At 40.6% G+C, this 23,693-nt stretch overlaps 2 protein-coding genes and 1 long non-coding RNA gene across 8 annotated transcripts in view; 1 reads left to right on the top strand and 2 right to left on the bottom strand.

The window, feature by feature from the left end:
- Positions 1–16,784, bottom strand: part of LOC141768854 (uncharacterized) — a 29,173-nt gene extending 12,389 nt beyond the window's left edge. Inside the window, exons 1-2 of the long non-coding RNA XR_012594223.1 lie at positions 15,950–16,784; positions 14,412–14,569 (exon numbers count right to left, since the gene is read on the bottom strand). This is a non-coding gene — a long non-coding RNA (uncharacterized LOC141768854). The remainder of the gene's footprint in view (positions 1–14,411; positions 14,570–15,949) is intronic.
- Positions 3,615–14,338, top strand: tbx1 (T-box transcription factor 1). Of its 5 annotated transcripts, none has more exons than XM_074637280.1 (8): positions 3,615–4,224; positions 5,438–5,834; positions 8,236–8,337; positions 8,783–8,954; positions 10,115–10,270; positions 11,400–11,467; positions 12,072–12,172; positions 13,280–14,338. In XM_074637280.1, the coding sequence occupies exons 1-8, from the start codon at positions 4,041–4,043 to the stop codon at positions 13,660–13,662; spliced, it is 1,563 nt and encodes a 520-aa protein (XP_074493381.1). In that variant the 5' UTR covers positions 3,615–4,040; the 3' UTR covers positions 13,663–14,338. The 5 variants fall into 5 exon arrangements, with proteins under 5 accessions (XP_074493381.1, XP_074493383.1, XP_074493384.1 ...); XM_074637282.1 differs by having other exon boundaries at positions 13,283–14,338; XM_074637283.1 differs by having other exon boundaries at positions 5,489–5,834.
- A 4,880-nt stretch (positions 16,785–21,664) lies between the features above and the next one.
- gnb1l (guanine nucleotide binding protein (G protein), beta polypeptide 1-like) overlaps positions 21,665–23,693 on the bottom strand; it is a 35,408-nt gene continuing 33,379 nt past the window's right edge. For both annotated transcript variants that reach the window (XM_074637264.1, XM_074637265.1), the window contains one exon: positions 21,665–23,509. In XM_074637264.1, the coding sequence (XP_074493365.1) occupies positions 23,231–23,509 (279 nt within the window). In that variant the 3' untranslated portion in view covers positions 21,665–23,230. The remainder of the gene's footprint in view (positions 23,510–23,693) is intronic.

Consider the following 23,693-nt stretch of genomic DNA (forward strand, 5'->3'; position numbering starts at 1 on the left):
GGTTATAATTTTGATATCAAAACAAATGTGATTATGCGCTCATTCAAGTGCGTAAAAGCGCGCGCCAAACAGCACCGAGGGCCCACGGGTTGGCCTTGTGTTGGCCCGGTGGTCATCCTTATGCAGCCTGTCAGTTATCTTCATCATATACTGTCTCACAGTGCCGTCCGGAGACAAGAGCACTGGTCCAAGGAAGGACAAGGCTATAAAGGAATAGAAGGCAGAGAAATAACGCGTGAAAAGGGTGGATACTATTTCCCTGCAGCGTAAAAATAGTGTAAAAACTTCCAACATTTTAACTCCTAAAAATAGGGCTGTCAACCGATTAAAATATTTAATGCGATTAATCCCATGTTTGTCCGTAGTTAATCGCGATCAATCGCAAATTAATCACACATTTTTTATCTGTTCAAAATGTATCTTAAAGGGAGATTTGTCAAGTATTTAATACTTTTATTAACATGGAGTGGGCAAATATGCTGCTTTATGAAAATGTATGTATATATTTATTATTGTAAATCAATTAACAACACAAAACAATGACAAATATTGTCCAGAAACCCTCACAGGTACTGCATTTAGCATACAAAATATGCTCAAATCATAACATGGCAAACTGCAGCCCAACAGGCAACAACAGCTGTCAGTGTGTCAGTGTGCTGACTTGACTATGACTTGCTCCAAACTGCATGTGATTATCATAAAGTGGGCATGTCTGTAAAGGGGAGACTCGTGGGTACCCATAGAACCCATTTCCATTCACATATCTTGAGGTCAGATGTCAAGGGACCCCTTTAGAAAATGGCCATGCCAGTTTTTCCTCGCCAGAATTTAGCGCAAGTTTGGAGCGTTATTTATCCTCCTTCGCGACAAGTTAGTATGACATGGTTGGTGCCAAATTAATTCATTAGGTTTTGTAGTTTCATATGACACCAGTATCGTCACTCTAGCTTTAAAACTAAACAAACGACTTTGCGTTAACGGGTTATTATCCCTTTAACTTTGACAGCTCTAATTAAAACCTGTCAAATTCACGGTTTCACTTTAGATATTAAGGCGGAAATCATGCCTGCATCTCCAGAAGCTGCAGTGTGGGCTTTGTCTCCATGACCTCATTTATTTTGCAGAAGCACTAATTAACTATAATAACATGTTGCAATATACTCTACATAAGCACAGCCACTACGCTTAAAGCAGGCTACATGTGAACTTCAAGCGTTGCCTTTTTTTATTAACAGTGTTCTTCTGGAAATTCATACCAAAATGTTAAATTGAATCAACTTTCAGCAGCAGCATGATCAACCATTCCCTGAACACTAGGCTGTTTCCCTCTATATGGACTAGGTTACACGAAGGCCTATACAATTTTTTTTTATTATTTAAATAAAGTAATGAAGTGTCTCTACACTGTGAATAATAATTTTATAAAAACAAGCAAACATAGAGTGATGTGATTTTTTTGTTGATAAAAGAGCTGCAGAGATGTGACTGTACAGTTTGTATCCATCAGTGAGAGAACAGAGAAGCGGTGGAGCTGGTGTTCAGGCCTGGATCCTGTAATCAGTGAGAGCTGCTGCTGCTGCTGCTCACACACTGAAGGATCCTTTGCTCACTTTGTAGTTGTTGCCACGTGCTAAACTCTCAGTCTGCGGCACGCGAAGTCCTACAGAGCAAAGAGATGTCAAATAAAGTCAAAGTTGTGCGTTAAAAACAGAAATAATAACCCCTTTATTTCACCTGTTAAAAGTGCTTGAATACTAAAACAAAAAATCAAAAACTAAACTATTCATATATGCGGCGTTAAAATGGGCTCAATAGTAAGTTTACATACTTTTTACACTTGATGGGAACTTGTGCCTCCCGTGGATAGTAACATAGTATAGTAACAGGCTATTGTTTCTTTGCGTGAATCATCACTTACTCATTCTTTACTGTGAAAGCAGCTGCATTCTTATTCCTATGAAGCCTAAAAGTGTATTTTACACAGTGAATCATATTATTCTTATTTATTGTGAGCTTTTCATTTGCTCTGGCACTTTCTCTACTTCCACAGCACTTTTCTTAATTTTGTTAAGACATTTTTCGTGTGGGGGTGGGGGGAATATCTCAATGTTAATTTTTGTCCATGTAATATTTCCCATAAAAGTCTGTGTGTTGGTGAGGTGCAGCGTTGAATGCTCCGCTGTGATGTGAATGTGCTCCTGGCCGCTGCTGAGGCCTGCGAGCGAATTCCAACACAGTCTCTTCCCATTTTGATCTGCTCCTGTATTTTGTCTGTTATCACCTGAGTATTTACAAAGGAGGCTTCCGACTTGGCAATGATGAAGTGAGCCGGTATCGATGGCATCATATCTGATAAAAGAAAAAGAACTGGGCGGCGGTTTACACTGGCTTTGACAGCGCCATGCCTGATTTATTTTATAGAGTAATTAATGCGCAGAGGACACATTCACATCCATCTATCTATCTATCTATCTATCTATCTATCTATCTATCTATCTATCTATCTATCTATGTATGTATGTATCTATCTATCTATCTATCTATCTATCTATCTATCTATCTATATATATATATATATGTATGTATCTATCTATCTATCTATCTATCTATCTATCTATCTATCTCTCTATCTGAATATTTTCCCTAAACAACATATTGCAGTATAGTTTATTTATGCTCACTACCTCCTGTGGAGAAACATCCAAAACAAATAGCCAGGGTTAATCCTCTAACTGCTTTATCTCATTAGAACCCCGCTGCTGCTTAATTCAATGACTCCAGTGTAAATTAGACTATCCGGTCACTATAGCAGCAGCTCCAACCAAACACACCTTTAGGTCGCTGCTCACATTAAAGCTGAACCTCGATAAGCTGAGAACCGATAAGGCGATAGTGGAGGCGCAAGACGGAGAGGTCAAGTCCAACTCCGGCCTCGAGTGCCACGTGTGTTGATTCTCTGTGTTTACTGACTGCACTGGAGGCGCTTTGCTCTGTAACATGTCTGCGTCTTTCTCTGTGCTGCAAGGTATGACCTATAAGAGGTATGAGGCTGCGTAAATCTCAGATAATTGCGTAAAAATAAGCATACGGTTAGATGATTGGTGTAAGTGAGAAAAACATCTCCTAAAGTGGAAACCTGAATGTCTAGTGAATCATTCCTTAAATAAAATTAGATATCTGCAATTTCTCACTTGATTCCATTTCTTGGTTCCATATTTTTGCTTAAATTAAAAGCAATATTCTTATTTCCGTGTGTTATTTGACTCAAAAAACACTCATAACATTTGGAACTAAAGTAAACTTTGTGAATTAACTTCTATTCCTTTATGTTTTTCCAACTATGTTCAAAGAAAACTACTTTTTTCAGAGTGAACTCGCGCGTAAAAGCCTCGCACTGCAGCCCCACCATGGTGTTGCAGGCTAACTGTGGAGCAGGAGCAGCTCCATCTGGACTTGGACAGCTCAAATATGCAAAAACGCACATATATAGGGCCATAATTTACTGGAAAAGCAGCGCACTTTGAAGCCGGACATTGCAATGACGTTGGAGTTGAATTCAAATGACTGACACGCGGTCTTATTGAAATAAAACATCCAGTTGCAGAGCGCAGACACTTTTTTTCCTAGTGGTGCAGTGGGAGGCGTGGATCTCGCTCACTTTTGACATTCATTCTCGCAGCAGTAGTCGCTTCTCCTCGAGGCAGGACTCAGATGACACCGACCGGAGGAGAAATTAAGCTCTCTATTCTCTGCGGATGAACTAGGTTTTGACACCGGGACGTGTTTAAGGGGTTCATCTACTGAATGTGGGCAGCGGAGAGCTTTTCAAGTCTTCACAAATAGCCGTGGGAATACTTTAAAGAACAAGTCCACCACCAGACTCTCGCACCCACGGAGCGCCGGTGGCGGAATGTGAAAGCCCCATTTGGGCGCATGTTCGTCTCCATTGTGCGCAGCAGCCTTCTCCTGCTTTCTGCGCGGTTGGAAAGCGGAGGAGGAGGAAGGACGGACCGGATCCCGATCCCGATCCCTGGCCTATGGACGACGGCGGTCCCCTCTCTCCAAAGGCTAATGCTTTCAGTATTGCCTCTCTGATTTCGGCTGCAGAGCAAGCAGGAAACGCAGCGTTTGACAAACAGAGCGCCGGCCTGGACAAGCCAGACCTGCACAACCACAGCTCCTTTAAAATGCACTACAGCACTGTCACCCGGGAAATGGAAGGTAAAGCAGTTTGTTGATGCCCGTGGAGCCGCTGTAGCATGTACACACCGTCTTACACAACACCTTTGCATCTGCTCGGTTAATCGAGCATTTTCACAATTGAGAGCAAAGCGCCAAACCACATATGGTTGCGATGTTTTCAATGAAATTATTGTTAAAAAAAAAAAAAAGAATCTCACACAGTTGGCCAACTATGAAAAATAATGCAGATGTATTATAATCACCACAAGGGAGGAGAAGTCTGCATACAAAGCAGACAGAGTGGAAAAAAAGTTTCCCATTCCAAAACCCCAAAGCGTTGTACAAAAAGTCAACTTTAATTCAGATCACACACGTTGAAAAGGAAGCCAAGAGGAGGAGGGTTTACATGGGCACCCTGTGCGTAATGGTAAAAACAGACCATAATGCGCATATCCAGCTCGGAGAAGGGCTGTATATAATCCATTCCGTATAAATCTATTTGTCCAATAACTAGAAAGCAACAGTCACCTGCTGCCCGTCTGTTTGTTTGTTCATGCAAATCAATGTGTGTTTACCTTGTAACCCCGTTTAACACTCCACTCTGCCGGCCAGATCCTCTATTGTTCACTAACCGGGGTGATGTGGGCGATACTCTTATCCTAAAGTTAAATGGGTGCCGGAAAGCCCATTAAAAAGGGGCGCACTTCTCTGTCAATCAGTCTCGTCCCAAGGCGAGGAAAAGGCACATTACCTGCAGTTCCTTATCTAAATAGAAATAAGAACCGGTTTTATCGCAAAGGGGAGGCCCTCTGCGTCAGATAAGAGAGGAGAGGAGACCTGGTTGCAGTGTGACACACTAGTGTAACACACAGTGTAACTCACTGCAGCAGCAGCGCACAACAGAGGCCGCTCACTGCAGAGATCGATCCGAAGCAACAACAACAAAAAAAGTCATTCACGCGCACTCGGAGTGAATAGTTCGGAGATTTCTACGCGTTTTGGGAAACATTTCGTCACTATTTTGGCTCTTTTAGATGAGGCAGACTGTGTAGCATGCCGGCAGTGGATGCAACCTCAGGGATTACTGAGCAGCCGAGACGGAAACTTTTAAAGCCGAAAGGGGTGCATTTGTGCGTGACATCTTCATCTGGAGATCACTGAATCCTGCTTGTGTTTTTTACTCTCTGCGTTGTAACCGACTTTAAAGTGCACGGCATATTTAGTAAATCCAGGTTTTTTGGGATGATTTCAGCCATATCCAGTCCGTGGCTGACGCAGCTGTCCCATTTTTGCGATGTTGCAGCCTTCACGACAAGCAGCCTGAGCAGCCTGAACACGGCGGGCGGCTACCACCTCTCTCCGTCCCCCGGGGACCCCTACAGCCAGCATGAGTCGGCCCACTACGAGCCCTGCCCGGCGGCACAGCACACCTACAGCTACCCAGGCTCCAACCCGGGCCAGGCTCCGCAGAGCGACGGCGGCGGGACTCCCAACTGCTCCTCGTCCTCCGCCAACTCCACACCCAACGGGAAAACTCTGGTGAAGAAGAACCCCAAAGTGGCCAACATTAACGTGCAGCTGGAGATGAAAGCTTTATGGGACGAATTTAATCAGTTGGGCACGGAGATGATCGTTACCAAGGCCGGCAGGTGAGCACCAAACTTACAATTATCTTTACGCACATTAATGGGTAGACCGGAAAATAATACAGAGTAGAGTATGCTTTATTGTAACAAATAATATTACTCGATATCCTGTCTTAAGAAAGAACCATGGCATCAAAAGACGTTATATAAAATGTAAATATTTATAAAATATATATATAAATATATTTAGCATTTATTCTGCCGACACCAATCAGATATGCAGGATATATATACATTACATGTATATTTCAATTTATTTATTCATTGTTTTATTATTATTATTATTATTTTAGAATAGATATCATTGCAAATAGTACACACCAAATGAGCATTAAGGAGTTCCATTTAAAAAAATAAAAACAATAAAATAGGCCTATATATTTTTCTTCTTCTGAACTTTTTCCTCTATTCGCAGTTGTTTTTCTTACTTCAAATTACTTATTTTTGGGTCCAGACTAGACTGATAAAAGTGTAGCCTATTAAATTATAACAGTTAACAGAAATCACCATCTAGCTTCTTGCACATAAAACCCTAAAATGTGTATTTATAAGCCGGATGAATTTAATTAATGAACACTGACAAAATCTTTAATCTCTAATCTCGCATTGCACCGTTTGGCTTTCTAATATATTTGATGTGCAGCTGATCAATTCAGGCCTGCTGCTGCTGGAGATGTTTTAAAGACGAGGTCAAACTGCTTGTATGTGGATGTGTGTTATGTGTGTTGTGTGTGTGTCAGCTGTAAACAGCATGCTGATGTGATCCCGTTGCGTTTTATAGAGCCAATAAGAATAGCTGTGGCTCCCGGCTCCTTCACCGTCTGACTCCATTTTTACGCACCGCGGTTACACAGAACATTACGGCCTTTAATCTACGAGAGTCTTTACATGTGCAAAAAGGAGATTAGCTCATATACAAGCTGATTATTACAGCGTTGCAACCTTGTTTTTATTCGGGCCTCGACACGTGTTTACCCGTTTTCTTATTTCCTCATTAGTACAGGAGTGTCTGTCTGCTTCCCTCCCTCTCCTCTTCAGACTCACAGAAATACATTTTTAGTTGCATAAATTGCATGAATACACACACATCTGGTTAGTATTTGGTTATTAATTTAAAACAGAATAAGGACATTTAAAGAAATCAATTTTGCCCTTTTCCCAAATTTTAGAGATTTGTATATTAAATATTTATATTTATTAATATATTTATCCTGTCGCCTTGCTTGTATCTGTAGGCAGGACCATGTTCCTACCATCGTTGACCTCTGACCCTTATGGACAGCCAATAAAATGTTGATCTAATATTCATATATTATTTTTCAACCAGTAAACGCTAAATATGGCGCGTAAAAGTGCCGTCCTGCAGTTTTTCCTGTAATATAAAAAGGCATGAGATAATTGATTTAATCCTGAAAGTGAGTGTGACAGGAGAAAGGAGATCTGCAGCACAGCACTTTAGAGGCTCCTTCAGCCTCACCTAGCCACAACACTGACGTTAATTGAGCGTTGATTTTAGGATCCCTTTCACTGACTCGGCGGATTACTCAACTTTCAACCGATGAGGTGGAGGGGGGGGGAAACAAATGTTTGTGGTCATGTGGACCGAGCCGCTGACAAAACTTATAGCGAAACTTCCAAAAGCGATTCAATCCAAATTTCTGGGCACAAAGCAGAGCAGTGATTGTTAATAAATGCATGCAGAGAGCACTGCCTATTTAATGTTCCCAGTAGCAATTTTTCATAAATACAATTTTGGATATTTTTTCCTCTCGATCCTGGTGATAAAAAGTTCAAATTTAAAACTGAACTGGATTAGTGCCACACCTCGCCACCAAATAACGCCCATCTGCGCGTGTGGAAGTGTTTCCACTACGTGTGTGTGTGTGTGTGTGTGTGTGTGTGTGTGTGTGTGTGTGTGTGTGTGTGTGTGTGTGTGTATAGTAGTAGGCCTTCCTCCGTGTGTCTGGAAGTCATCAAAACAGCAGAAGAGAAGTTAAAGCCAGAAGTTACAAAAGCGGAGCTAAAAGGCAACAAACCCGAAGCTCCATTCAGATGAGGCTGGGAGGGGGGGGTTTTATCTGGTTCCGCGCGCACTGAATCACGTCACGTCCAACAGCTCGAGGCTTCTGTGTTCTTGTTGCCTCCAGCTCGAGCCAAATGAAGCTCTGTAGGCCTGAGGCTGCGTGTCTCTCTCTCTGCAAACACACTGGCTTTCTGATAAAAAATACTTTGGCAAAATCCTTTGTTGGCTCCTCTGACGAATTCCAAATAATTCTAACAGTTGAACACCACACACAGTGATAATCCAATTTTAAAAAGACATAAGAACTAAATGTGCGCCAAATGGCAACCATTTAAAGCCTAGATTTAACAGTCGCCTCGTGTTTGTTTTTTTCTCAACCAGGAGAATGTTTCCAACTTTCCAAGTGAAAATCTTTGGGATGGATCCCATGTCAGACTACATGCTCCTGATGGACTTCCTGCCTGTAGACGACAAACGTTACAGGTAACTTTTTTTTATGGATGTCTTCAGACAACAACACACACATCTGTCACTACAGGACTGTAAAAACATTTTAATAGTCCGGAGGCTTTATACTGAGCTGCACAACCCATATACTCTGCACTGTTAAATTCCACAAGCACAATAAAAAAGCCACAGTATAAATATATGCAATAAATAAATATGTATGAATACATCACTACAGGCTACATATTTTAGAACATTCATAAATATTTCTACAATTAACCGATTTATGCCCGAAATATGCTGGCATTACAGACATTAGAGACGCATTCAATGCCATATTTGTTTCTCTTATCCCGATGCCTATTGGCATGTCAACACATGCATGGGCATTTTAAATTAGGCGACTTTTAATTCAGTAAATAAATTCGGACAATCAGAACATTGTATCTAATGAACTTTTTTTTTTTGCTCCACCTTCCAGGTATGCTTTCCACAGCTCCTCGTGGCTGGTCGCCGGTAAAGCTGACCCCGCCACGCCGGGCAGGGTCCACTACCACCCGGACTCTCCGGCTAAAGGCGCGCAGTGGATGAAGCAGATTGTCTCTTTTGATAAACTCAAACTCACCAACAACCTGCTGGATGACAACGGCCATGTGAGTGTGCACGACTGGAGATATAAATGCATGCCACGGAAACTAATTAGAGCTTAAAAACACACAGTGTGGGGCCAAAGAACAGTAATCATACCTTCAAAATAACTACGCAAATAAATATAAAACATACAGCGATTTAACTGACTGTAATGATAGTACAGATCAGAGAGTAGCATTATTTAGCAGCTAGATTTTACCGACACATTATTAAGGGTTCACTGCATCAACTGTAAACTCATTTAGCCACAATAAGTCAGAAATATTATTACTGTTAAGGAGAGTTTGGCCCTCAAATTGATTGATACGAGACAAATGACTTAACAGTAATAAAGCTTGATATTTTGACTAATAGTCAGATGTTGCCAAAAGCCTATTTTCAATCCAGAAAAATGGCTCTCTGCACACCAGGCTTTACTCCAAAAATGACGGCAAGGAAGTGGAATATTTCACCACTGGAGATTATTTCAGCCCTTCCCGCTTGATCTTCCACTCTGACGGAGTGTTTCCGTGTGTCGCTGCGATTTGAGTTGTGAAATCAGAAAGAGTGTCGAGTTCTGGGGGATATAGTCTGGTAGACTATATTATTAGCAATTACTGAAAAGGGTGAGCTCTGACTGCTGGATGGGAATAGGGATATATGGAGACGATCATTATTACTGATCCATGGCTTATAAATGAGAATTGTGCTGCAGGTGGCCTTTAGATATTTAGATAAATGTTATACTTTTTTTCTCATGATATTTAATACGAGAGTGAGGTATTTTTCTGCATTTAATGCCATTTACCAATCTGCTTATTTATATCCACAAATACGTATCTTGGAGATGGTTGACAATGGTTTAAACAAAAATAAAATAAATAAATACATAAATAAATAATAACTACCAATTATATAACTTAATAATAATTCATACTTCATATAAGATCATTTTAATAGGTTTAAGCCACCAAACTACCTCGTTTAGTCTGTAAGATATTTTATTATACATCATTGTATTTTATTTATGTTTTAATTTGCTCAATCGTATTCATATTTATTAATAATAAAACCATCCAATCAAAAATAGTCTGACTTTGGGAGTTAAGCCTTCATTCCTTCAGTGCAGTGTTTTATGCATTAATTGTACATGAGTGCTGATGAATCCTCTGGTTTCTTACAGATCATTCTGAACTCCATGCACCGCTACCAGCCCAGGTTTCACGTGGTTTATGTGGACCCTCGCAAGGACAGCGAGAAATATGCCGAGGAGAATTATAAGACCTTTGTTTTTGAGGAAACCCGCTTCACAGCGGTCACAGCGTACCAGAACCACCGGGTAAGAAACCTTCATTATCCTGTATATGACCCTCATGCATAGCAGCATAATGTGGTGAGCAGAAACGAGCAGCAGCTATATATGTAGGATGTGACCTGGATTCTAAAAGGCACATAAATATAGACTGTCACATAAACTAGACATTTTGTTTAAGCATTATGGGTACTGTGATACCATAGAGGAAAACATCACCACAGGAAATAGGCCTATATAACAAGGTCACTTTCAACTCTAATATTAATCAATAAATGAAGATTAAAAAATAGGCAGTTTTTGTGATGTGCCGCGCGACATTGTGCAAAAGCATCAACGAAAGAATCAGTTGTGTACAGTTACTACGGTCTCTTCCATCTTGCGCTTTTTTGCGCATAATTGTCATCAATTTGCGCACAGCTGTGCTTCCCTGCTCTGCTTTCCATCAGGCTCGGCGTCTGTTTAGATTTACACATCAGTGCGTGTAGGTTATTCAGAGCGACTCGTAAAGGGGGGAAACATTAGAATAAAATTCGCCTCCTATCAGTCGGTGAGTTATTGTGATTGCAATAGTCCCGTGATCAGTCTAGGGAATGAAATAACTTCTATTTAATGTTAAATGTGATTTACCAAAATTATTATTAATTCTTATTTACAATAATTATTTTTACAGTTGAAGCCCCGGTGGCTAGTTACAGTTACAGTGTATGGCCTTTATGATGTGAGGAGACATAGAGACAAAATGACACAAATTAGCAGAATTTGAAATGTTAAAAAAATGATGTTGAGAAATAAAGTTATTATGAATAATTTTGATTAGGACTGCTGTGTCTGTATGGGAATCTAAAATAAGCAGCTGTAAATGTTACAAAAGAGTTTTCAGAAATAGTCTAACTGTATTAAGTGGCAGTTATAGGAATTCACTTGTGTCGCCCTGAACAACAGATCTGTAACCATTTACTCTCATATTTTATTAAAGACAGCAGTGTGTTCAAATGTCTTCTTTTGTTTTTTCAAATACAAAATGAATTTTCCAACTAAAAGTGTCTTTCTTTAGAAATCAAATGCAATGCCTGTTAGAAATGGAAATGATACTGTGTATGCCTATACAGCATACAACACTGAGGTTTATTCAATGTTGTGCTCCGGATTTCAGATCACACAGCTGAAGATAGCCAGCAATCCCTTCGCGAAGGGCTTCAGGGACTGTGATCCAGAGGACTGGTGAGCATTTAGTCTTATTGGCATGTTTCCACATGATGTAAAAATGTACAACAGAGTATTTGCAAAACAGTTTTGCTGTTTGTCTTATCCCACACAGGTGCCAGGTGGGTGGAGTTTGCCTCATAACAAAAAAACAAAAAAAAACATAATGAATGCCATGAAGTTTAGAAATCACTGGATATTGTTTGGACGTCAATCGACCGTGCTTTTCTGTCACTTGACAAATTACCAGACACTCTTGTAATTGTAATAATAGAGCAAACCCCACCCATCTGGTATACTAAGGCTCAGTGCATGACTTATTCCAAATGCTGCTCATCCAGCTCTGCAAATGACTTTTTCTTTTTTCTGAAGAGCATTAAGTGAACCGATTGAAGTTTATGGGAATTTTTGGTTATAGAACAGGCCGATTTGAGTCACGTAATAGGTGGCTTCACATTTCATTCACTGTAAATTGGAGGCCTGTCAATGTGCAAATGCTCATTACATGCAACAGTGTAAACTCTTAAAATGTGCATTCATCATTTTTAATATATAATAAAGAAATTGTGCCTTTGACATTCATTAAATGAGTGTGTAACTGAATCCATTCTCCCCGCTCCAGGCCCAGGAATCACAGGCCAGGCTCTCTGCCAATAATGAGTGCCTTTGCCAGAACAAGAAACCCAATGTCATCTCCCCCTCCGCAGAACGGCACAGAGAAAGGTCTGCAGCTCGCTTTCTCTTTGTTTCATTTCTAAAATCCTGCCTGCTATCAAACATGAAACATAGTCACATTAAGTTATTGAGCCTTTAGAGGAAACATTTTTCTTTCACTGGTGCATTAGTTGGTGGTTGCATTCACTGCAATACCGTCTTTTAATTAAACATCAAATATCAGCCAGTCAATGTCATCCACTGTCGACATAAAAGAGGTTCTTGTGTTATTGTATAACTGACCACAGCTACCTAAAAAAAAAAAACATTTTCTTGACATGATGCTGATTATATTTATTAGTTCAATTATAATCATTTTTTTGCTTTAAAAAGCTTCTATTCCATCTGAAGTAATTTTATGTTACTATGTTTTCTTTTGGGAAGCTCCTATTTGGAATTTATTCTGCAGTATTTTTGAGTGAAACATAATTTTATATGCATGAATATTTTCATTGATCACATATATTAATATATATATTTTTTCTGTGTTTCAATGCAGACTTTTATTATCTAGTGATCGGAACACTGCTTTCACCTTGCAAGTTATATAATAAATAGCCAGTCAATGTCATCCACTGCCGACATAATAGAGGTTCTTGAGCCATTACATAACTAACCACAGCTTCCTAAAAAAACTGATTTTCTTGACATGATGATGATTTTATTTAATAATCTTTTGAGGGTTTCACCTTGGTTTTAAAAAGCATCTAATCTATCTGTAGGAATTTTCTAACTATGTTTTCTGGGAAGCTCCTTTTTGGAATTTATTCTGCAACCTTTTATATGCATGAATATTTTTAAAGATTGTTTTCTGTGTTGCAGACTTTTACTATTATCTAGTGATGTAAACACTGCTTTCACCTTGCAAATAATATAATGAATACTAACCATTTTGGGGGTATTACAAAAAAATATTATATAGTGCACAGTGCAAACTGTTAACGGCTTCAACTCAAAAACAGGGGTATTAATATAAACATTCAACAACAAGTACCTGTCATAACCTACTGTAGTTTGGAGCACAGAACTGAACACACGCATTGTTTAGGAAAATATATATAACCTGCTGTCACAAAGTTTGCTCTACTAACTGCCCTCATGTCCCTTCCTGCACAGAAGACAGTAGACGGGAGTACGAGAGAGACCCCAGTGGCACGCCCATACACGCAGACCCGGCTCACCAACTGATGTCCCGGGTCCTCAGCCCCGCCTTGCCCGTCCCGGGAGGCCTTCACGGCGTCCAACTCACCAGTGGCCGACCTAGCCCTCCCCACGACCTTCGCTCGGACCCCCACGGTCTACCGCCGGACACCCTGCACCACCATCCTTACAAGTACCCCACCACCTATGAACACTATCTGGGAGCCAAGACCAGGCCGTCGCCCTATCCTTTACCCAGTATCAGAGGACACACGTACCACCACCACATGAACCCAGCCACAGCTAACATGTACTCAGCCACCAGTGGCCCCTCTAACTATGACTACGGGCCCAGATAATGACTGCTGTCCACCAGGCCTAACGGCGCTAAGCACTGTGGGAATGGAAATAGGCAGGAAAGGCAACAGTCAATTAATGGCTTACGCAACCTGCGGGGTGCATTCACGGGCTGAAACTCTGCTGGATAAACCCTGCGGTATTTATTTAAAGGAAATGTTGCGTGAAGCACGGGCACCTGCTCTGAGTCCTTGAAGAGGTCTACCTTTGACCTTTGAACCCAAATGGCAGTAGCTCCACGCCAGGGCACCTCTTACCCGAGCGGTGCAGACATTGAGCCAGCAAACAGAGGAGACAGGAGGGACCTCTCCTTAACACGGACAACACCTTTGATCACAGACTGGAATTGAATTCTTTTTTTTTGTGTTGGATGCACTTTTTGATTTGCCTTGTTTTTATTGCTTTCAAAAAAGCCATATGTTATATAGTCCATCAACCTCCTAGGTAGACGAGATGTTTGCATGTTGAGCTCATCAGAGAGGGTGTTGAAACACACCCCAATGTTTTTGTTTGAGGAAAAAAAAAAATACAAGATTTGATTTTTGAAACATCTTGAGCCGCTCTGAGAAGCTTGTACCATGGCACTGACTTGCAGCAATTCAAAGTAAATAAATGAAGCAGAATGACTGTTCTGTATCTGTAAAATAAACATTAAATTCTTGTAATTCATAAAAAAAAGTGAGGAGATCTTCCATTCAAAGCGCTGTGTGATGTTGCACTGCTGAAGGGGGAGGGTTAAAAAAAAGCTTACCTCACTGATAGCATTGTTCTGGTCTCTCCGGCCGGATTTGCCCTGTTGAATTGGGTTGAGGTGTCCGCTGCTCCTGCAGTTCGTTGGAAGTCAGGACTTGGAGGCTGTCTAAACATTTGACTGCACTATAGTTCAAATGTTGAAATCTGCACCTGGTTCTATGAAAAAAAAGCATATACACACATGAATGCACTCATCGACCATACTTCCTACTTCTACACACACTTCCCTCTTAGTTTTGATAAACCAATTGAAGTAAATGCGGTCACATTACAGACTGCAATTTTCTTTTTCATTGATAAGGAACAAAATATGTGGCAAGAAGTCATTCAGAACTGTATTACTGCAGTGAAAGATTTAATATATATATATACATATATATATATATATATATATATATATATATATATATATATATATGCATATGTATATGTATAGATATATAATTATATCTATACATATATGTATAATAATTTTAGTAATTGGAATATTATATAACTTGTTGGACATTTAAAAGCCATTTATTATCAAAATATTGTGCAAATAATTTTAGGTGATAATAATTTTAGTAATTGGAATATTATACAACTTATTGGACATTTAAAAGTAATTATTATCAAAATAATGTGCAAATAATTTGGTAAAAAAAAAGCATTTAATCTAAATTCTGAAATTTGTGTTTTCAAAAACTTACTGGCAAGAAAATAAGAGGCCATGTCATGTGTCATACAAAGTGGAAAAAAGACAGCATTAACATTTCCCCTCTCCCTGAAAGGATATCATTGGTCATATTTAATGGGACAGTTGGGTGATATTTTAAGAATGTCACAGTCTCCTATCCTTGCAGCCATTTCCATCTCCTATGTGAAGTCCTATATGAGGAATGCTTTGTTGTCAAGGTTAATCTCGTTGGGAGGAAAAAAAAAAAGTCTGCTCCGTCCCCTAATGATTCATTTCAATAATGTATTTTTCCTCCTTGAACCCGCTGCCATTGAGCAGAGAGAGAGGGAGGATGCCTGAGGGCGGCTGACCTCTGACCTCTGACTGTTTAATGGCTTGTAAAGGTGTCAAAGGTTAAATAATGTTTCTACTCATTTAAACGCAGACTAATTGGTTGTAGAGTTTCTTTTGTTCGTTTGGTCGGTGACTAAAGCTTTTACTTTACATTGAACTGTATTAAGAAGCCAATATGTACAATGACGTCTTAATAATTTAGTCTGCTAGCTATTAGTTTAATGGAACAAATATAGGCTGGCTGATATTAGCTGCTATTTGACAAGTTTCACTATAGATAATTAACCCTCCGTTTGGCGTCAATTAATTTAAAGTTCAGACAGATTCATAGGCATATAGTGTGTCTATTTTTAATTTTAGTCGGCTTATTCTTTATTGTGTAGCCTATTTCATCGACTATTTTATCTCTAACAGGTTATTATTAGCTATTAAAATAGCTAGTTTTTATCACGTCGAGTTATAATTACACCATATAACGAATAATAAAAATATAACTGCTTTCAAAATGTTGCAGGCTAACTCACCCACACAAACGACCCCACTACATGTCATATGTCGTGTGTAGTCTGGTCAGGAAGCCGCCCGCTGTGGACCGTCGCCGGCCTGCAGCCTGCAGGTGTTTGAGGAGCAGCCGGCTCGGAAGCCCAGAAGCACCGCGAGAAGACACTGGGGTTACCGCCGCACCGCCGGGGCTCGTAGGGGAGGATGGGAAAGAAAGGGTAACAAGCTGGAAGAAGGGTCAAAAGGCGATACGTGGACTAATTATAGGTTTCACAACACAGAGAAAACATCAATGAGACTGCTAATGCACGGAGTATTTAGTCTAAATCAGGAGAACTGTGACCTCGTGTCAAACTAACCTACAACCAGTTGTATTTTCAGAATAAAAGTAATTTAATAAAGTTTCTCCCGATTTCTTTATATACAAATTATAATGGGCCCCATAATTTCCATTTAGGTTAAAAAGTATCCTGCTAAAAAGGTAAGTGTAATGCTTATACGCTCTATACCGGTGGTTCTCAAAGTAGGGCCTGGGGACCCCCAAGGGTCCACGGCATTCTGTCAGGGGGTCCGCGAAATAATTTGCTATAAATTATAAAATTGTGCTGTATCATTAAAAAGTACATGTCAGCTTTGGGCTAAAAGAAACTCTGATATGATTGTGATTACATTATGAATCAGTCACTTCACTCACTCTAAAGCAATTATTCCAATCAGAATTTTCTGAAGTAATATGCTTAATTACTATTATGTGTTTTGTTATGATAACTTCTGTTATGATTTGTTCAGAGCTTTCTGCCAGTGATTTAAATAAGGAACAATACGTTCATTGTGTTAAAGTTGAAGCATTTACTGAAAGTCAGCATTAAACTGGTAATTTTAAATGTTTGGAGACAGTGGTATTAACATGACTCAAATTGAAATGTGTTTAAAGACAGGTCTGACGTATTTATGTTAAAACGTTTTACAATACACATAGTTCCAATGGCAAAGGAGTACAAATGGTAGTAAGCATATGGTTAGTTAAGATTGTCGATTAATTGTTACACTTGTGAGGTGTTCCTTGGAAGAAATTTCTACACTGTAAGGGGTCCCTGGCCCCAAAAAAGTTTGAGAACCTCTGCTCTATACATCCACTTCTGTGGCTTCCAGTGTCCAATGACTGCTGAGGATCCACTACAACTACAAGGATCCACTGTAAGGGCTGCAGTAGTTAATTAGTGCAGTGAGAAAACAATTGAGCAGTTGTGGAGGAAGCCTTCAGATCATTTAGCCTACTTGAGTAAAAATAGCAATAATGCAATAAAAGTAATAGCTCTGCAATGAAAACAGGGCTTAAATGAATTTATCATTAGCAAAATAAACTTAATGTAGGAGGCCTATTCATAATTCAGAAAAATGACCACTGCCAGTGCTCTATCATATATTATATTATTGGATTATTATCACAGAGTCATTACGCAGCTTTTCACTGTTATAGTTTGTCACGGTGGACCTAATTTTAACTACTTTATATAGTTTACTGTTAGGTAGTTTAATCCATAACAATGCATTATATTTGATTAGCTCGGTTTGTACGTAAAATCTTAATCTGTAAACCAACTACACATTTGGCTCTGAATTGAGGTGTAAAGTATAGCATTAAATGTAAATAGGAGTACAAGTATCTCAGATTTGTAGTTGCGTACATTACTTTAGTAAATATACATGATACATCTCACCACTGTAATAAATATATCGGCCTTCTCGTTTTCTCTCACCACCTGCGCTATTAACAGTTGTCCAATTTTGTAGCAAACCCTATCCAGCAATGAAAATGTTCTACATATGTTCCACTGTTAATAAATGGTGTCCCTGGCGTAGCATGCATCAGTCTGGGAGACTTGACATTGAAGCCTGAGGACCTCATTTTGTAACCCTGCCCTACAGTCTGAAGGGACCTGAAAGAAAGAGCCTGTACAAATAAGGAACCATGGGGATTTTTTTGTCATTAGCACATTAATGAAGTGATCTGAATTAAGATTTTTCTTAAAAAGATATAGTTTAATAAACTTAGATTACAGATCTTGCACACTAAATAAGTGAACAGATTTTTTTACAAAGTGGCAATCAGAGAAAGTGCGCCTACTGGAGGGAATATAATGAATTGCACCTCAATACCAACTAATGCTGTCAGTATGGTGCCTGTATTGGCAAATGTTTTCCACATTACATTTCTACACATGCACCTTAATAGGCTCCGGCATGCTTTCAACAGGCCTAGGCCATTTTCAAGCACAATATTTCAATGTGTCCTTCATTTCTCACAGAGGAAAAGAGCAAACCTGCTTACAGGCCCAGTTCCATTCATGTGCCCAGATGTGTCAGGCTCCAGGAGAAACGGTGCCAAGGTGAAGTATGAAGAGGCAGAGGATGGATGATAATGCGACCCGAGGCATCATTTGACACTCGGCTGCATCTGGAACATCTGTTGTGACAGGCCTATCTGGATTCGTTCGCTTCACCTCTGTGTACATTTCTGCTGAGCCTCGCCTCCCTGCCTGCCGGCCTGCCGTATCTGGGGACAGTTATTAAAAACAAGCCAGGTAAACCAATCAGAGTCCTCCGCCTAAACAACAGAACACGTGTTTCACGTTGCCCCCCCTATGGCCTCTCAACTAATACAAAAGGCACTACGGTTTATGGTGTGCATGAGGTTGCTGACGGACATTTTATGCAGAACGTCAACATCACCACCACTGGGCAAGAGCCTCGATACGTTCTGTATTAAGTCACATTTGAAAAAATAAATAAAACCAACTTAACCGTGAGGCGGAACATTGGTTTTGGCTTATACAGAATCATTCTTTTTCACCATTTATGTTTTCTAAATAATCAGGCTCAGTGTGACGTCTCACATGTCCATGACTACAGCATCAACCACACACGCACACACACACACCCACACACACAACCCAACGGATTATGTCCCATCCCAAAGCCGGGCTGACCTCTGACCTTGAAGGCCGAGGAAGACACACGTTAGGTGATAAGTGAAGCACAGGGCCTATTGTGCAGACGGTCTCCCTGTCCATTTATTGACTTCCTAAATGATCCATTATGAAGTGATTTACGAGGTCCACCGCCACCCCACCAGGCGCTTCTAAAGAGGCTGGTGGGCTGCCGTCTGCTCCATTCAACAGACATCTGCACCAATGGACCCGGCATTTGATTTATCAGAGAATGGACGGAAGCTGGCCCACGCCACCTCTAGTGTTTGTTCAAAGCCAACAGGAGAGTTAGGAAGCTGTTATGAATGCAAGATGTCACCAGTGGGGTCAGACACAAAAGGTATAGATGGAGCTCTGCGGGGAACAAGGAAAACATGTCATTAAAACCACACACTTGGAAAAAGAAGTAAGCAAAAAAAAAAAAGATCTCATTCCATGTGGGTTTTTTAGGGCTTTATTTAGCTGCAATTAATCGCATGATCGTCCATAGTAAATCATGATTAATCGCACATTTTTTATCTGTTCTGTACCTTAAATTGAGATATGTTAAGTATTTAATACTCTTATCAACATGGGAGTGAGCAAATATGCTGCTTTATGCAAATATATGTCTATATTTATTATTGGAAATCAATGAACAACACAAAACAATGACAAATATTGTCCAGAAACCCTCACAGGTACTGCACTTAGCATACAAAATATGCTAAAATCATAACATGGCAAACTCAAGCCCAACAGGCAACAACAGCTGTCAGTGTCAACAAATTTGCCTTAACGCGACAGCCGTTTTTTTTTTTTTTAAAGTTTAGGCAAAGGGTTTTAAACAAGTTCCAAGTGCAAACACAACTCATCCAAAAAATGAGTTTGAATACAAACAAGAGAAGCAACCAAAACTGCACTTTTTTCAATGACAGTAGCGTCACGGCGAGGCAGCTTGTCTAGCAAATGACCTTGTCTTTCCTCTGTTCACTAATGATTATGCTGGTCTGGCCCTTTGATTTCTCAGGCCTTTCCTGTACAGCACGATGAGCTTCTCAACTCGGGGTCATCCCAGGAGACAAAGCCTTTATGAAGCAGAACGTCGAGCGTTTGAAGCCCCCGGCCCCTCGGCACAGTGTTGTAACACATGAGCTCCCATGCTGCTCATTGACTCACAGAGATATTATTAGAGACAGTGGACAGAAAAACAACACCTCTCTATTTTCTCTGAGACTTTCACAACAGGACCCTTGGCCTTGTTCATGACAAATGTCTGTTTCTTAAAAAGACATCTGCATTTGGCATTACGAGTGAAGTTGATGTAGAAGTCAACAATTGTCTTAATTTAAAATGCAAATGCTGCCGATTCCTCTTACAGAGGACGTTAAAACATATCTTTGTTTTGGGAGCCATCAAAGCTAACGCAATCAGCCTGATGGTTACATTGATGTAGATTTCTTCATTTTCTTTCTGATCTTTTTGATTAACAAAGAGGTAATACTTGCTAAGAAAAGAAAATCAGCTCATGAACAGATAATGCTGACCAAGAAGAGCATCTGGAGATCAGCACCTCTCTTAAACCAACAGGCCTCTGTTCTTCATGCCCCTGCTGTGATTAACCTTGTTTGACAAATACATCTCAGGTCAGGCTGGAGGGGCCTGACCTGAGATGTATTAAGCTAAGTATACATAGCTTTATACAGCTATGTATAAAGCTGTGTTAAGCTAAAACCTGCTAGAATAACAACACCAGATTACATAGCTGCTCAGGTGCGTCGTATACCGCAATTTCAGCTCCACTGGAGCAAATCTCCCATCAGATAAGTCAACACAATCACATAGCTGCACAGAGCATCACAAAAGGCTTCAGCAAACAGTGGGCTGAAAAAGTCAGCAAGTGCCTGATTAACTATTTGAAATATATCAGATAATTTAACTGGCCTTACATTTTAAGGAAATCTTATTAAAGACAATTTAAACTATGCTGGACATACGCTGTGTATAAAAGAAAATACATGAATAGACATTATCTGTAACCGCTTATCCTGTTCAGGGTCGCGGGGGGGGTTGGAGCCGATCCCAGCTGACATTGGGTGAAGGCGGGGTTACACCATGGACAGGTCTCCCGACTATCACAGGGCTGACAAATAGAGACAGACAAACATTCAAACTCACATTCACACCTACGGGGCATTTAGAGTCAACAATTAACCTGCATGTTTTTGGACTGTGGGAGGAAACCGGAGAACCCGGAGAAAACGTTGGTGGAGCTGAGGCCGACCTGAACGACGCGGAAGAGGACACAGCTAGCAGCTAAGCGACCTGGTGTGGCACCCACCTGTGGCCACACCCTTAATTATGCCTAACTTTAAGCTTTAATATAATATAAACGGGTGAGTTATATAAGTATTCACCCTCCGTATAGTTGTCATGAACGGGGAAATTAGCTAAAGAGACCAAAACCGTGTTTTGTACCAGGCTGTAAACATGTTTATTCCTGCTGTAAAATTGGGCCTTTTAACATGGGGGTCTATGGGGATTGAGTCGCTTTTGGAGCCAGCCTCAAGTTGCCATTTGAGGAACTGCACGTTTTTGGCACTTACATATTGGATTCATTTTTCAGCACCGGAGGTTGCTGCTTGGTCAGTAACTAGGGATGTCACGGTACCAGAAATCTAGTAGTCGATACCAATACCAGTGAATTTCAACGATTCGATACCAAATTCGATACCACGGTAAAAACAAAACAAAACAATAAATCCCATGTAATTCAACATGCACTCTTTTATTAAAAACATGTGGACATTACAAAAAACAGAGTAATAAAAAGTTTAAGTAATAAATACAAATAATTGACCCATTTTGTTCATTTTGTCGTATCAGCGGCAGGTTATCAATCGATAGTCAGACAACGGACACTACATACTGACCGTGAATGCATCTGGTCCGTCAACTCAGAGTAGCAGGAGTAGGAGCAGGAGCGGAGGATTTGTTGTTGAAGTGAAAAGCAAACGCACCTATTTGGCGATATGTCACGTTTAATCCCAATGCTATAAGGGAACCATAACGTTAATGAGGTAATCGCTGCGAGGTGGATGGAGCCGTCACAGCCGGTGTGCACGGAACAGCGGCGCCAGATAGACCCCCGAAGCGGAGAGGCTAGACACACCGCCACCCGACGGTAAAGATCAGAGTCAGCGCTCTGCACATGTTGACCGTAATCTTTCTTGTAAAATGTCCGGTGCAATCGGTGTTGTCACAAGTTTATTAACCGGTGGGAAAATCTTCCTCACTGTCACATCACTACATTACAGGCATCGTACGGTACCTTCGGTACTGTAGAAAAAAGAGAACCGTCACTTTTTTAAAATTTTGGCACCGACTTGGTAACGAAGTTCTTGTGACATCCTTATCAGTAACAACACTTTTTTCATTACCTCATTACGTCACTATTAAGCATGTCGCTAGATCCAGATGTTACTATAAGTTGAACTCAGGTTCTATGCAGATGCTACTATTTTTAGAAATGTAATCAACTGAGCCGAGGCAGTGTAGGTGTATTTCCTTTGTTTTACTACTGTATCTTTCATGCTCTTAATGGTACATGTCCACAGCCTCCGTCCTTTCCACGCTTCCCATTCATTGTCTATGTAAGCAGCCGTGCAATGCATTCTGGTAGCGTGATTAGAGACAATGATTTGCATAAAGTTGATGTCTAGCCTACTTTAAGCAAATCAGGGGCGTCCGACGCGACTCGCCGCCTCTGGAAACTCCCTATAAACTTTTAAACTAAGCGCTGTCGATCCAAAATAAAGACACATTTAGCGACTGCATGTCTTATTTCTCGCATAAAACACATTTCGGTGAATTATTTTCATGAAATAAGAGAAGAAAGTTTCCAAACAAGCAGCTATGTAGGTTCCTGTTAGAAAGCTGGGAGCAGCACGAGGAAAAGTGTTCGTTCAATCGGGTGCCTCATGCCTCGTGTCTAGTGGCAGCCCATAAAGCGTCCAATGGTGGGAATTGAGGCCCCTGTGGACATGTACCATAAGAGGTGAGACAGGTGGCCAGAAGGTGGAAACCGGCCCTGTGTAACGACATGATTCATGACAAAACAATGAATTGTTATTCATGGGCATTACAACAATCTGTCAACAACGCTTGGTGCTAGAGGGCGACGTCAAAGCAGGATCTCAATATCAAGAGACAAGTAGCTAAATATAATTTACACAGTCCATTTGTCCAGTTAGCAACCCATTGCACTGGACTATTACTGAATTATTGGCTACTGATCCCATTAAAAGTTCATATATCCTCCCAGAGCTCAGAGGCTCAGCCAGTGTCCGCTCCCTCGTTGTATATTGACCACAGGCTGATCCGCTGATCCTTGGATCCAGCAGCCAGCAGTCTTTGTCTGGGGTCTTGGTGGTCAGAGAAGGCCACGCTTAGCGCCATGTCAGTGTGGTACTGAAGCACCGCCAGTGGCCGCAGATTCTTCCACCCGAATACCCGCACCCGATGGTCCCAGCCCGCTGATGCCAGAAGCTTGCCGTCTCCCCGGATACACAGCTGAGAGACCCCGGGGTTGACCAGCGTCACATCGTCCTTGAGCTGTAAAACAACAAAGAGGAAAAGGATCTTAGCAGGTTAGAACTACGTATCAGTAGTAATTGTCAGAGAAACCTAAAACCAAATGATCCTTTTCTTCATTAGGGGTGGGGGGGAAAAATGGATTCACCTATGTAACCTGATTATTTTTTATTTTTTTTTCACGATTTAGAATGCCAGAATTTAT

Source organism: Sebastes fasciatus, chromosome 6, assembly GCF_043250625.1.
Source record: "Sebastes fasciatus isolate fSebFas1 chromosome 6, fSebFas1.pri, whole genome shotgun sequence".
NCBI classification, from domain to species: Eukaryota; Metazoa; Chordata; class Actinopteri; order Perciformes; family Sebastidae; genus Sebastes; species Sebastes fasciatus.

Bases quoted from the DNA above. Each gene is read 5' to 3' on its own strand.
- tbx1 (XM_074637280.1), top strand. From the start codon at position 4,041: ATGGACGACGGCGGTCCCCTCTCTCCAAAGGCTAATGCTTTCAGTATT. The intron at 5,835-8,235 runs GTGAGCACCAAA...TTTCTCAACCAG, and splicing joins ATCGTTACCAAGGCCGGCAG to GAGAATGTTTCCAACTTTCC. The intron at 8,338-8,782 runs GTAACTTTTTTT...TCCACCTTCCAG, and splicing joins GTAGACGACAAACGTTACAG to GTATGCTTTCCACAGCTCCT.